The 14,461-nt window shown below is 63.6% G+C and overlaps 2 protein-coding genes across 2 annotated transcripts; both read left to right on the forward strand.

Annotated features, from left to right (window-relative positions):
* Window positions 1-1,407: 1,407 nt before the first annotated feature.
* Window positions 1,408-6,696, forward strand: LOC135887767 (heme-binding protein 2-like). Its single transcript, XM_065415518.1, has 6 exons — window positions 1,408-1,466; window positions 1,652-1,727; window positions 1,983-2,100; window positions 2,639-2,772; window positions 5,877-6,040; window positions 6,621-6,696. Exons 1-6 carry the CDS (start codon window positions 1,408-1,410, stop codon window positions 6,694-6,696), a joined length of 627 nt encoding a protein of 208 aa, XP_065271590.1.
* Window positions 6,697-8,603: 1,907 nt separating this feature from the next.
* TAPBP (TAP binding protein) lies at window positions 8,604-13,513 on the forward strand. The gene is made up of 8 exons (XM_065415479.1): window positions 8,604-8,671; window positions 9,321-9,527; window positions 9,948-10,223; window positions 10,950-11,294; window positions 11,824-12,159; window positions 12,393-12,482; window positions 12,979-13,010; window positions 13,131-13,513. The coding sequence occupies exons 1-8, from the start codon at window positions 8,626-8,628 to the stop codon at window positions 13,140-13,142; spliced, it is 1,344 nt and encodes a 447-aa protein (XP_065271551.1). The 5' UTR covers window positions 8,604-8,625; the 3' UTR covers window positions 13,143-13,513.
* Window positions 13,514-14,461: the final 948 nt, after the last annotated feature.

Genomic DNA, 14,461 nt, shown 5'->3' on the forward strand with positions numbered 1-14,461 from the left:
ACCTGAATATAGGTACGACGCCCCCTTCCCTGCCAAGGGCTGGGGGTGAATGCCCCCCAGCCCCACTGGGGGGCATTCCAGTGGGAAGTGCAGGCCCCAGTGGTAGGAGCACCTGATGTTTGTTGTGTGATGTACTAATCCCTCCATTACAAACCGAACAGCGGCATGGGAATCCCTCTAATGCATCCCCCACCCTAATCCTGGGCTAGTGGGGAAGTCACTGGATTGGGCCTTGGGACTCCTGGGTTCTGTCCCTGGCTCTGGGAAGGGGGTGGGGTCTAGTGGGTTAGAGCTGGAGAGATGGACTGGCAGCCAGGACTCCTAGGTTCTGTCCCTGGCTCTGGGAAGGGGGTGGGGTCTAGTGGGTTAGAGCAGGGGGTGGGGCTGGGAGCCAGGACTCCTGGGTTCTCTCCTGTTTTGGGAGTAAGTTCTTCCCCCATTCCACCTCTGTGCCTGTTTTCCCCACTGCAGCCCGGGGGTGAGGATCACCTGGCTTGGTGAGGAACTGGGTGTGGCACTTCTGCCTCTGCTCAGAGTGGGGCTCCCCCATCCCCCTCAGTTCCTGTCTCGTATAATTCTTTTGTAACTTGATTCTTTGTTGTTTTTTTAATGTCTATAAATATTTATTGGTCTGTTTGATGCCCGGCTCCTGCTTCTCATTGTGTGCCAGTGCCCCCCGAATGGGCAGAGGGACCCTCGGGCAGTGCCCCCCCAGGAAAGCACCCCCCAGAATGGCATGAGGCCCGCCCAGCGCCAGGCTTGCGAGATGGGGCACAACCAGGATACCTCACAGCACACTGCCCTCTGGTGCCGGGCTGGGGAGAATGCATATTTGCACCCACAGCAGTCCCCCCCTCACACCAGGCTGGGGACAGTGGGTATAACCGGGGCCCCCACAGCACAGCGGCCCCTAGCACTGGGCTGGGTTTTGAGGTTCTGCTCTGTTCCCGTTGCTGGTTATATCACACACACCCCGCCCCATTACACAACCCCAACCGCATGCCTGATTCACGGGCCAGAAGGGGCTGGGCATGGGGTTATGTAACCTGCCATGGGGCGGGGGTGAGGAGGGGGGATAAAAGCAGCCCTGTCTCTGCCTGGTGCCCAAACACATGGGAAGAGCTGGGTCACACCCCAAACTCTCCACGCAAGAGTCTGCAGGGTGATGGAGCAGCTGGGGGCATGGGGAGAGGGAGTGATGGGGGGGTTCAGAGTCTGGTGGTGTCTTGGGATTTGGGGTGCACCTGGGAGCTGATCCTGCTGGGCTGGGGGGACTGATGGGTGCAGGGACCTACAGGCTGGGCAGGTTGTGCCCCAGGCTCTCTGGTCTTGGCAGTGTGGGGTGGGGGTGTCGGGGGGGGGGGGCTTTTTCATCACCAGCCTGAGTCTCTCCCTGCAGCTTCTGCCATGATGCCCCTCGTGATGCTGCTGCTCCTGGCCCTGGCACGGGGGGTCTGGGGAGAAAGGTGAGTGGGGGGCTCTCCCCTCACTGCAGAGGGTGGTGGAGGGAACATCCCCAAACCCCTCCCCCAGTGCCTCGGGATGGAGATTGATCCTTGCACAAACCCCTGGGGGGCAACAGCACCCCCAGGGTGATGGGGCCAATCCCAGGGGGGCTGTACGCCCTGACTCTCCCCATCTGGTTCTGCAGGGAGAAGCCTACATTCTGCGGGGAAGTCACCGAATGTTTCACCTTTGATCTCATCTGCAACAGCTCTGACTACGAGGTGAGGGTCAGTTGGGGAGGGAAAACCTGCTAAAATACGCCCTCCCGAGATGGGTAGTTCCCCCACCCTGGGGCTGGACGGGAGCCTGTGCCCCCTAGCGGGAAAAGGACCCGCATCTCATTCCCCACCCTCTGGAGCCAGCCAGTCCCCCTGAAGCTGGGAGGGAGTGGGGGGGTTGGAGGGATGGAGCAGGAAGCGTGAGAAGGAATTGACCCCCCCCCCCATGCTCCTGTCGTCCCCTGCCCCCCCCCCCAGGCCCGGCTTTACCCCCCCTCGGCCTGGGTCAGCACCCGCGTGAACAACACGTACACAGCTGCCAAGACCACCGGCTTCTGGCGCCTCTTCCGCTACATCCAGGGCCGGAACCAGCTGGGTAAGGTGACCCCCACAGCCCCTCTGCCCCCAGCTTCAGATCCCAACCCCTAGAGAGCCCACAGCTCCCTGACCCCTACACATAACCCCCCCTCCTAGAGCCCCTAGAGCACCCACAGCCCTGCTCCACCCATATGTCCCTCTGTGTCCCCACCTATAGCCCCCCTCTCCCTCCCAAACCCCACAGCCTTCTCCCATGGGGTCCCTACAGGCCCCCACCCTCATAGTGACTCCAAGCCCCCCCCCCCCCAGAACTCCATTGCTCCAGATAGCCCATAATCCATCCCTCAGAGACCCCATAACAACCTGAGAAACTCCCTCCGAGGTCCCCAGGGGCTAAGGGGAGGGACATAGGGGGTTGGGCCGCCTCCCGGCTCTCTGGGGCTGCTTCATGTTTAATGAGCCTCGGTAGAACAGGGACAGAAGAACTGGGGAAGGGTAGAGACCCCCTTGAGCTGGCTGCAGTGGAGGGGGGTTGAGGGATGGTTCTGGGGTGGGGAGGATGTGGATTCTGAGCAAACATGACATAAACCCGGCAGGTGTGAAGATCCCGATGACGGCACCGGTTCTGACCCGGGTGGACCAGGCTGCTGGGGAGACGCAGGAGTACACCATCTCCTTCCTGCTGCCGGCAGCGCAGCAGGGCGACCCCCCGCAGCCCACTGAGCCTGCTGTGAGTGACCCCACTGCCCAGATTGCTGCCCACTGACCCTGCTGTGACCCCCCCACTGTACCCACTGAGTGACCCCCCACATTGCTCCCCACTGACCCTGCTGTGACATCCCCCACCAAACCCACTGAGTGACTCCACTGCCCAGATTGCTGCCCACTGACCCTGCTGTGACACCCCCACAGAACCCACTGAGTGACACCCCCCCACGGAACCCACTGACCCTGCAGTGAGTGACCCCCCACCAAACCCACTGAGTGACCCCACCCCCACATTACTCCCCACTAACCCTGCAGTGACACCCCCCACGGAACCCACTGAGTGACCCCCCTCACAGAACCCACTGACCCTGCTGTGACACCCCCCACAGAACCCACTGAGTGACACCCCCCCACGAAACCCACTGACCCTGCTGTGAGTGACCCCCCCACCCCCACATTGCTCCCCACTGACATTGCTGTGACCCCCCCCCCACGGAACCCACTGACCCTGCTGTGACACCCCCCACAGAACCCACTGAGTGACCCCCCCCATGAAACCCACTGACCCTGCAGTGACAACCCCCACTGTACCCACTGAGTGACACCCCCCCACGAAACCCACTGACCCTGCTGTGAGTGACCCCCCCACCCCCACATTACTCCCCACTGACATTGCTGTGACACCCCCCACAGAACCCACTGAGTGACACCCCCCCACGGAACCCACTGACCCTGCTGTGACACCCCCCACAGAACCCACTGAGTGACCCCCCCATGAAACCCACTGACCCTGCAGTGACAACCCCCACTGTACCCACTGAGTGACACCCCCCCACGAAACCCACTGACCCTGCTGTGAGTGACCCCCCAACCCCCACATTGCTCCCCACTGACCCTGCTGTGACACCCCCCACAGAACCCACTGAGTGACCCCCCCATGAAACCCACTGACCCTGCTGTGACACCCCCCACAGAACCCACTGAGTGACACCCCCCACGAAACCCACTGACCCTGCTGTGAGTGACCCCCCCACCCCCACATTGCTCCCCACTGACCCTGCTGTGAGACCCCCCACAGAACCCACTGAGTGACCCCCACCCCACGGAACCCACTGACCCTGCTGTGACACCCCCCAAGGAACCCATTGAGTGACCCCCCCACCCCCACATTGCTCCCCACTGACCCTGCTGTGACCCCCCCCCCACGGAACCCACTGAGTGACCCCACTGCCCAGATTGCTGCCCACTGACCCTGTTGTGACACCCCCCACTGTACCCACTGAGTGACATCCCCCCATGGAACCCACTGAATGACCCCCCCCACCCCCACATTGCTCCCCACTGCCCCTGCTGTGACCCCCCCCACGGAACCCACTGACCCTGCAGTGAGTGACCCCACTGCCCAGAGTGCTGCCCACTGACCCTGCTGTGACCCCCCCACTGTACCCACTGAGTGACCCCCCACCCCTACATTGCTCCCCACTGACCCTGCTGTGACCCCCCACTGTACCCACTGAGTGACACCCCCCACGGAACCCACTGACCCTGCATTGAGTGACCCCCCACCAAACCCACTGAGTGACCCCCCACCCCCACATTGCTCCCCGCTGTGCCCCCCCCCAGAACCCATTGAGTGACACCCCCCCACGGAACCCACTGACCCTGCTGTGAGTGACCCCCCCCCACCCCCACATTGCTCCCCACTGACCCTGCTGTGAGACCCCCCACAGAACCCACTGAGTGACCCCCCCCCCACGGAACCCACTGACCCTGCTGTGAGTGACCCCCCCACCCCCACATTGCTCCCCACTGACCCTGCTGTGACACCCCCCAAGGAACCCATTGAGTGACCCCCCACCCCCACATTGCTCCCCACTGACCCTGCTGTGACCCCCCCCACAGAACCCACTGAGTGACACCCTCCCCACGGAACCCACTGAGTGACCCCACTGCCCAGATTGCTGCCCACTGACCCTGCTGTGACACCCCCCACTGTACCCACTGAGTGACATCCCCCCATGGAACCCACTGAATGACCCCCCCCACCCCTACATTGCTCCCCACTGCCCCTGCTGTGACCCCCCCCCCCACGGAACCCACTGACCCTGCAGTGAGTGACCCCACTGCCCAGAGTGCTGCCCACTGACCCTGCTGTGACCCCCCACTGTACCCACTGAGTGACCCCCCACCCCTACATTGCTCCCCACTGACCCTGCTGTGACCCCCCACTGTACCCACTGAGTGACACCCCCCCACGGAACCCACTGACCCTGCAGTGAGTGACCCCCCACCAAACCCACTGAGTGACCCCCCACCCCCACATTGCTCCCCACTGACCCTGCTGTGCCCCCCCCCACAGAACCCATTGAGTGACACCCCTCCACGGAACCCACTGACCCTGCTGTGAGTGACCCCCCCCACCCCCACATTGCTCCCCACTGACCCTGCTGTGAGACCCCCCACAGAACCCACTGAGTGACCCCCCACCCCCACATTGCTCCCCACTGACCCTGCTGTGACCCTCCCCCACAGAACCCACTGAGTGACACCCTCCCCACGGAACCCACTGAGTGACCCCACTGCCCAGATTGCTGCCCACTGACCCTGCTGTGACACCCCCCACCGTACCCACTGAGTGACACCCCCCCACGGAACCCACTGACCCTGCTGTGAGTGACCCCCCACCAAACCCACTGAGTGACCCCCCCCACACTGCTCCCCACTGACCCTGCTGTGACCCCCCCACGGAACCCACTGAGTGACCCCCCACATTGCTCCCCACTGACCCTGCTGTGACCCCGCCCACCAAAACCACTGAGTGACCCCCTCCACATTGCTCCCCACTGAACCTGCTGAGTGACCCCCTTACTACTCCCAATTATCCCACCAAACCCACTGTTAGTGACCCCCATCCCCACAACTGCTCCCTTGCTATAAGTGACCCCCACTGTCCTATCTACCCACTGAGCCGGCCATGAGTGACCCCCACCCAACCCAGCCTGGCCAGGGACTGACCGTCAAACCCTAGCCTCCCCCCGGCCTGGCTGGGGCTGTCACCCCCCCCACCCCACACACCCCTACCCCAGCCTGGCTGGGGCTGACACCGTCTCTCTGTGTCTGGCCCAGGTTTTCGTCCAGCGGTTCCCTGCTCTGCCCACCTACGTTCGCTCCTTCGGGGGGTGGCTCACGGATGCCAATCGAGGGACTCACATTCGGGCCCTTGATGCCTCCCTGGGGCGAGACGCCCGGCACTTCGACCGCTCCTGGCACTACTCTGCTGGCTACAACAGGTGGGGGAGACCCGTCTGCTGCCTCCCTGGGGTGCTGGGGCAGAGCAGGGGCCAGCGTTCCTTGGGGCACAGCAGCAGGGCAAACCGCAGGGGAGCAACTCAGTAGGGGGTGCTGTGCTGTGGGGAGTGGGAGGCTGGGCGCTTGGCCCGAAACCCGGGGCCTTTAGCATTGGTCTGCTAAACCCAGGGTTGTGAGTTCAATCTTTGAGGGGGATCTGGGGCAAAATCAGTACTTGGTCCTGCTAGTGAAGGCAGGGGGCTGGACTCAGGGTCCCTTCCAGATCTATGAGATAGGTATGTTTATATATACCTATTTTAAAGGGGGCAGGTTTTCCTGTTACCCCAGAAGCTGGGTGGGGGTGATTGGGGGGCAGGTTTCCCCATTACAGCAGGTTCTGGGGTAGGTTAGTGGGGGGGCAGATTTCCCAGTTACCCCAGAAGCTGGGTGGGGATGATTGGGGGGCAGGTTTCCCCCTTGCAGCTGGTTCTGGGAGGGACTCGGGGGCAGATTCCCCTTGACAGTGGGTTCTGGGGATCACCCCGAGCCCTGACCCACTCTATTGTTCCCATCTCTCCGCAGCCCCATGAAGCTGTTCGACCGCCACAACGAGGTCTGGCGCCTGGCGTGGGGTGGCCTGGGCTGCGCTCCACAGTGAGCCCCCCAAGTGTCACCCGCTGGCATTGCAGCCCCACCAGGAAGGAGAAACCCAGCTCTCGATTCCGCCCCCCCACCATAGTGCTCCCAGGGAGCAGCCCCCCTCATCTCCCCCCCCCCCCAATAAAGCCAAGTGACCAAGGCTGCCCTGTGTATGAGGCATGAATTCTGGTTACTCCCCTGTGGGAGGGGGCAGGAGGAGATGGGTCAGAGGAAGATGGGGGCGGGGGGTGTCCCCTGGCAGCTGCCTAGTGGGTTGCCAGAAGGGGTCTGACCTGGGGGAGCAGAGAACAGGATCTGGACTGGGAGGAGGGAAGAAATGGGGCATGGGGGGGAGAGGGAGAGACAGCAGATGGAGGACCTAGAGGGGATGGGGGAAGGGGCAGGGGTCATACATAGGGACTGGCCAGGGAGAGCAGTGGGGGGAGGCTCTGGCTGGGGTGGGAGATGTGGGGGGGGGGAGGACCTGGAGGGAGATCGGAATAGGGTGGGACTGCAGGGGAGGAGCGGGGCAGGGGGAGCTGGAGGGGATCTGGGGGGCGCAGGGGGCAGAGGGAGATGGGGGCAGTTACCAGACAGGGCAGAGGGAGGGGAGCTGGGGGGCAGAGGGAGATGGAGAGGAGCTGTGAGCAGTGGAGGGAGGGGGCAGAGGTTGCGGGGCCAGTGGAGGGAGGGGGCGGGGCAGAGGGAGCTGGAGAGGAGATGTGAGCGGGGAGAGGGGGCAGGAGGAGATGGGGAAGAAATCGCTGTGGGGGGGCAGGAGGAGATGGGGGACAGGGCAGAGGGAGCTGGGGGGCACAGAGAGCTGGGGGGCGGGCAGGAGGCCCTGGGGGCGGGGTTAGAGGGAGCTGGGGGGCGGGACAGGAGGCGCTGGGGGGTGGGGGCAGAGGGAGCTGGGGGGCGGGCAGGAGGCGCTGGGGGTGGGGGCAGGGTCAGCTGGGGGTGGGACAGAGGAAGAAGGGGCGGGGAAGAGGAAGATGGGGCAGGGGAGGGAGGGGGCGGGGCGGAGGGAGCTGGGGGGCGGGGCAGAGGAAGATGGGGCAGTGGAGGGAGGGAAGGGAGGGGGCAGGAGGAGATGGGTCAGAGGAAGATGGGGGCGGGCAGGAGGAGATGGGGGACAGGGCAGAGGGAGCTGGGGGGCACAGAGAGCTGGGGGGCGGGGCAGAGGAAGATGGGGGCGGGGCAGGAGGCGCTGGGGGTGGGGCAGAGGAAGATAGGGGCGGGGCAGGAGGCGGAAGGGGCGGGGCAGGAGGCGCTGGGGGTGGGAGGAAGATGGGGGCAGTGAGTGGGGGGAGGGGGAGGGGGCGGGGCGGAGGAAGATGGGGCAGTGGAGGGAGGGAGGGGAGGGGGCAGGAGGAGATGGGGCAGAGGAAGATGGGGCGGGGCAGGAGGCGCTGGGGGTGGGGGCAGAGGAAGATGGGGGCGGGGCAGGAGGCGCTGGGGGTGGGGCAGAGGAAGATAGGGGCGGGGCAGGAGGCGGATGGGGCGGGGCAGGAGGCGCTGGGGGTGGGGGCAGAGGAAGATGGGGGCAGTGAGTGGGGGGGAGGGGGCGGGGCGGAGGGAGCTGGGGGGCGGGGCAGAGGAAGATGGGGCAGTGGAGGGAGGGAGGGGAGGGGGCAGGAGGAGATGGGGCAGAGGAAGATGGGGCGGGGCAGGAGGCGGATGGGGCGGGGCAGGAGGCGCTGGGGGTGGGGGCAGAGGAAGATGGGGGCAGTGAGTGGGGGGAGGGGGCGGGGCAGAGGAAGATGGGGCAGTGGAGGGAGGGAGGGAGGGGGCGGGGGCAGAGGAAGAAGGGGCGGGGCAGGGGCAGCTGGGCTCCAGCCGGGGGGGGCGTCGCCGGGCTGTGTCGGTCTGTCCCGCCCGCTCCCCGAAAGTGAAAGTGGAAGCGCAGGGGGGGTCGGGTATTTCCATCCCTGCCTCGCCAGCCGCCATGATTTCGCTCGCCCCCGTGGGGGCCCTGGCCCTGATCCTGCCCGGTGAGTGGCGGGGGGGGGCTCCCGGAGCAACCCCCCCTCCCCCCGTCGGTCCTCAGACCCCCCCCCCACTCTCTGTCCGTCTGTCCACAGGGCACCCCTCCCCCCCCGCAAGGGCGAACTGACCCCGCCCCCCGGACACAGCTCCCCCCGCCCAGGGACCGTGAACCCCCCAACCCGTTCTGGGACCCTGAACCCCCACAGAGACATGGCTGCTCCCCCCCCCCCCCGACACGGTTCTTTCCCAGTCCTGGCCTTCAACTCCCCCCCCCCCCCCGACCACATGTCCCGGTTTCATAGGGACAGTCCCGATATTTGGGGCTTTTTCTTATATAGGTGCCTATTACCCCCCACCCCTTGTCCCGATGTTTTACACTTGCTGCCTGGTCCCCGTTGCCCCTGAGCTGCGGGGGGCTGTGCCCCACAGGGTGTACGGGAGGAGGGGGATGATGGGGCTGCTCAGGGCCTGGGTGGGATGTGGAGGCACCTGCTAGTTATTGGGGGGAGGGCGGGGGAGAAATCAGACCCGAGGGGAGGGGGCGTCTCTCGAGGGTCCTGCCCTGGGGGAGGGGGCAATCTGGGGCAATCCGGTGTCCCAGGGAGCTTTGGGGGGTCCTTGTGTCCCCACTAACCCCCTGGCCCCGGCCCCTAGGGTTCGCTCTGTGTCTGGCTGTGGCGGGGCCCCCCCGGCTGAATTGCTGGTTCGTGGAGGAGGCCGGGGGGGGCATGGGGGTGATGCCGAGCTCCGTGACCCAGCGCCGGGCGCTGCTGCTGCTGCGGGGGGCGAGACGGGGGCACCCCGAGACGGAGCCCGAGCTGCCCCCCGACCTGGAGCCAGGCATGGTTTTTGACATCGCTGGTATGTCCTTCCCCCCTCCCCCCCCCAGGCTCCCACACCCTGCTCCTCCAGTGCCTGCCCCCACTACCACGCTGCTGCCTGCTCCTACCCCCCAGGACTACCCCATCATCCCACCTGCCCCCAGTATTACCCCACCTGTTCACCACACCCTGCTTCTCCCCTCTGCTCCCCCAGCCCGCTTCTTACAGCCCCCTCCTTTCCCCATCCTCCCCAAGTGCTCCCCCACTCCTCCCTGCCCTCCAGTGCCCCCCCACTCCCCTCTCTGGCACGTCCCTCATTCGCCTTCCCGTGCCCCACAACTGCCCCCCCCCGTCTCGCTCCCCCCAGATTCCGGGGGGCCCTGCGTTGTATCCCCCTCCTGGCAAGGGTGGGCATTGGGGTGTCCATGTCTCTTCCCCCCGATTCCTTTCTCCCCTCCAGACCCTGCAGGGGCCCTGCACCGTGTCCCCCTCCCAGCAGGGGGTCGCCCCAAGGAGGGGGAGCTGCCGTCCTGTGAGATCAACGCCTACACGCCACAGGAGGCCCACGTGCCCTGGGCGGCCGGCCTGACCCCCGAGCACCGCAGCCCCCTGGGCCTGGGGGGCCCCTGGTTCATCAGCAGCATCCAGGCCCCAGCCAGGGGCTACGGGATCAGCGCTGTCCTCAAGAGCGAGGAGGCGGCAACGTCCCAGCAACCAGCAGTCACCATGGCAACTGGTAACCAGGGCACCTGGGAATGTAGGGTGGGAGCGGCCTCCCCCCAAAACTCTGCTGTGGGAACCCCCTCTCTCCCCGGGGCCCCGAGCTCCTTCCCTTGCCCCCACATCCTGCTGTGCTGCTCACAGCACTATCCCTCCCGGGGCACTGTCCATGTGGTGATCACAGCCCTGCCCTCCTCCAAGGCACTGTTCTTCATGGTACTCACAGCCCTGCCTTGTGCCACTGTTCCCGTAGTGCTCAAAGCACTACCTCTGATGCTCACAACCCTGGCCCTCCCTCCGTGGCACTGCTCCCATGGCGCTCACAGCAGTAACCCCCCACCCCGGGGCACTGTCCATGTGGTGCTCACAACCCTGCCACTCCCTCCGTGGCACTGCTCCCATGGTGCTCACAGCAGTAACCCCCAACCCCCGTAGCACTGTCCCTGTGGTGCTCACAACCCTGCCCCCCCATGGCACTACTCCCATGGTGCTCACAGCAGTAACCCCCCACCCCGTGGCACTGTCCATGTGGTGCTCACAACCCTGCCACTCCCTCCGTGGCACTGCTCCCATGGTGCTCACAGCAGTAACCCCCCACCACCGTAGCACTGTCCCTGTGGTGCTCACAACCCTGCCCCCCCATGGCACTGCTCCTATGGTGCTTACAACAGTAACCCCCACCCCCGTAGCACTGTCCCTGTGGTGCTCACAGCAGTAACCCCTTCATCTCTCCCCCCGTCAGCGGTGTTGTCTGTGTTCTCCCGCACCCCGCACCTGCACTCCCGCCTGGGCCGGGACGTGCTGCTGGACTGTGGCTTCACGGCACCACCCGGCCCCTTCTCGGTGGAGTGGCGGTACCAGTACAGGGGTGCTGGGCGCGTGGTGCTGGCCTATGATGGGGTGTCAGGCCGGGCCCACGTGGCCGAGGAGGGGGCGCAGCTGTTCCTGGAGGAGGGGAGGGCAGGCACAGACACCAACGTCTCGCTGCGACTGCCCCGGGTCGGGGTGCGGCACGAAGGAACCTACATCTGCACCATCTACCTGCCCCACCTCCACGCCCAGCAGGCCCTGGAGCTGCGCATCACTGGTGAGTCTGGGGGGCCCCCCTTGAGCTCCTGCCTCTGCTCCCAGCCTGGGGGGACATGGATATGAGATGATCTTTGCACCCCACAGGTATCTTCCCCCCACCCCAGGCTAGTGATACACGACTGATTCTGGGGAGGGCCCCTGAACTGATGCTCCCACAGCCTGGGCTGTGAACCCCAATATTTACCCCCTGAATTGGAGGGGTCCCAGAGTTCCCCACATTGAGCCAGCGCCCCCTAGAAACAACAGACTTTGGGGACGCTTAGCTGGGCTATACAGGGCTGTATGGGACTGGTCTCTAATCCCTCCTTCCTCTCAGAGCCCCAGGTGGTGGCACTGTACCCCATGCCCCCAGGAGATGAGGGAGGCCAGACTAGGTCATAACTCATCTCTTCCTCTGAACCCGCTTCCCCCCACTCGCAAGGTGACCCTGCACCCCATCCCCTGTCTGTGCCTCCCAGGGGAGGAGGGACGCTGGTTGGTCTGTACAGGCCGGTATGGGACCAGTCTCTAACCCTCTCTCCCCTCAGAGCCCCCCGTGGTGACGCTGCGCCCTGACCCCCTATCGGTGGCCCCTGGGGCACCAGCCGAGCTGGTCTGTGAGATCTCTGGCTATTACCCGTTGGACGTGACGGTGAGCTGGCTGCGCCGGGGCCCCGGGGAGGCGGGGGGCGACCTGCTGGAGTACGTGACTGAGACCTGGGAGTCAGGGCACCGGCGTGGCCCTGACGGCACCTACAGCCTGAGCAGCTTCGCCCGCCTGGCGCCCGTCCAGCCCCGCGACCACGGAGCCACCTACAGCTGCCACGTGACCCACACCGCCCTGGCCACCCCTGCCAGGAGGAGCGTCCAGCTTCGCGTAGCAGGTGAGGACAGCGGCGGGACAGGGCAGGGGGCAATGGGAGAGGAGTGCAGGGATGGGAGGGCTCGGGAGAGTGGGGGGGCGGATGGGAGAAAGGGGAGGGGTGCCATGGGGGAGGATCTGCGGAGGGGGTATGGAGTGGGGGGGGCGGAGGGGAGAAAGGGGAGGGGTAACGCAGAGGTGTGGGGAAGGAGGGAATGGGGAGTGTCTCTCGGTCTCATCCCCCCTCTGCCCCAGGTGCCACGGGCCCCTCCCTGGAGGACGCCATTGGGATGTTCCTGGCTGCGTTCCTGCTCTATGGGCTCTTCCGCCTCCTCGGAAACAAAGGTCTGTGCCCCGCCCCCATGTCACCCCCCCCACTGCCCCTCGTGTCACCCCCTCCCCCCCATACACCCCGATCCCCAGTGCCTCCTCCGGGATAAGGGTAGGTGCTGCCCTGCCACCATTCACCCCAGTGCCTCCCATACAGCCCCCAACCTTCCCACTGCCCCCATATGCCCCCCAGTCCCTATCCCCCCATACCACCCTCCATTGCACCCCCAACCATCCAGCCTCCTCTGCAACACCCCTTCATACTGCCACCCCATACACCCCTCAACCCCCAGGTACCCCCCAACCAGCCCACTGCCTCCCAGGCCACACCTGTTCCCCTTCCCCATATCTCCTCGGGAAGGATATGTACCCCCAGATCTCCGCTGCCCCTGCTCCCCTTGGACCCCCTGACCTCCCCCTGTATCCTCACGGACAGGGCTATATACCACCCACACACACTCCTGTTCAGGGGAGCCAGGGTCTCACTCCTCTGTCTCGGTTCCTTTTTCAGTCTGTCCATCCGGCGCCGAAGAGAAAAGCAAGGTAAATACCCACCCACACCCCACCAGTGCTCCTGCCCTGCCCCCCACAGCGCCCCCTGCTGGGAGAGGCTGGGTCTGGAGTACCTGGGGTGATTCTTACCTGACTCTCTTCTCCCCACAGAAATCAGAGTGAGATGTGCTCAGGGAAGCTGAGATTTTGGGGGCTGATCTGTGACCCCCAGAATAAGATTGTGAACCTCAGGACAGGAACCAGAGTTGGGGGGACTTAATGGTCAATAAAGGGTTAACTTCCTCTCCAGTCCCCCTGCCCTCCGCCTCCCCTGCTGCTTCCCCACCCCCTTTTGGCCTGGTCTGCCCACAGCACCCGCCTCCCCTGCTGCCGGGGTCCCTCCGCCTGAGCCCCCCACCCCCACCTGTGCTCCCCCTGCCCCCTGCCTCTCCCTGGGGGGTCGGGCAAGTGGCCTGTTCTGTTTAAGGTGGGGGGGCTGTTGGTCTGCACTGCTATACAGGGGCTTTGGCCCCAGAAATAAAAATGTTTTGCTGTGACTACCTAACTCCTGAATGGGCGTCGTCATCTCTCAACACCCCTAAGAACATAAGAAAGGCCGTACTGGGTCAGACCAAAGGTCCATCTAGCCCAGTATCTGTCTACCGACAGTGGCCAATGCCAGGTGCCCCAGAGGGAGTGAACCTAACAGGCAATGATCAAGTGATCTCTCTCCTGCCATCCATCTCCATCCTCTGACGAACAGAGGCTAGGGACACCATTCTTACCCATCCTGGCTAATAGCCATTTATGGACTTAGCCACCATGAATTTATCCAGTCCCCTTTTAAACATTGTTATAGTCCTAGCCTTCACAACCTCCTCAGGTAAGGAGTTCCACAAGTTGACTTTGCGCTGCGTGAAGAAGAACTTCCTTTTATTTGTTTTAAACCTGCTGCCTATTAATTTCATTTGGTGACCCCTAGTTCTTGTATTATGGGAATAAGTAAATAACTTTTCCTTATCCACTTTCTCAACATCACTCATGATTTTATATACCTCTATCATGTCCCCCCTTAGTCTTCTCTTTTCCAAACTGAAGAGTCCTAGCCTCTTTAATCTTTCCTCATATGGGACCCTCTCTAAACCCTTAATCATTTTAGTTGCTCTTTTCTGAACCTTTTCTAGTGCTAGAATATCTTTTTTGAGGTGAGGAGACCACATCTGTACACAGTATTCGAGATGTGGGCGTACCATGGATTTATATAAGGGCAATAATATATTCTCAGTCTTATTCTCTATCCCCTTTTTAATGATTCCTAACATCCTGTTTGCTTTTTTGACCGCCTCTGCACACTGCGTGGACATCTTTAGAGAACTATCCACGATGACGCCAAGATCTTTTTCCTGACTCGTTGTAGCTAAATTAGCCCCCATCATGTTGTATGTATAGTTGGGGTTATTTTTTCCAATGTGCATTACTTTACATTTATCCACATTAAATTT

This window comes from Emys orbicularis, chromosome 13, assembly GCF_028017835.1.
Source record: "Emys orbicularis isolate rEmyOrb1 chromosome 13, rEmyOrb1.hap1, whole genome shotgun sequence".
NCBI classification, from domain to species: Eukaryota; Metazoa; Chordata; order Testudines; family Emydidae; genus Emys; species Emys orbicularis.

Excerpts from the sequence above, each read along its gene's own strand:
- TAPBP (XM_065415479.1), top strand. The coding sequence starts at position 8,626 with ATGATTTCGCTCGCCCCCGTGGGGGCCCTGGCCCTGATCCTGCCCG. Across the intron at positions 8,672-9,320 it reads CCTGGCCCTGATCCTGCCCG|GGTTCGCTCTGTGTCTGGCT; the intron begins GTGAGTGGCGGG and ends CCCGGCCCCTAG. Across the intron at positions 12,160-12,392 it reads CGTCCAGCTTCGCGTAGCAG|GTGCCACGGGCCCCTCCCTG; the intron begins GTGAGGACAGCG and ends CCTCTGCCCCAG.
- LOC135887767 (XM_065415518.1), top strand. The coding sequence starts at position 1,408 with ATGATGCCCCTCGTGATGCTGCTGCTCCTGGCCCTGGCACGGGGGGTC. Across the intron at positions 1,467-1,651 it reads CGGGGGGTCTGGGGAGAAAG|GGAGAAGCCTACATTCTGCG; the intron begins GTGAGTGGGGGG and ends CTGGTTCTGCAG. Across the intron at positions 2,101-2,638 it reads CCAGGGCCGGAACCAGCTGG|GTGTGAAGATCCCGATGACG; the intron begins GTAAGGTGACCC and ends TAAACCCGGCAG.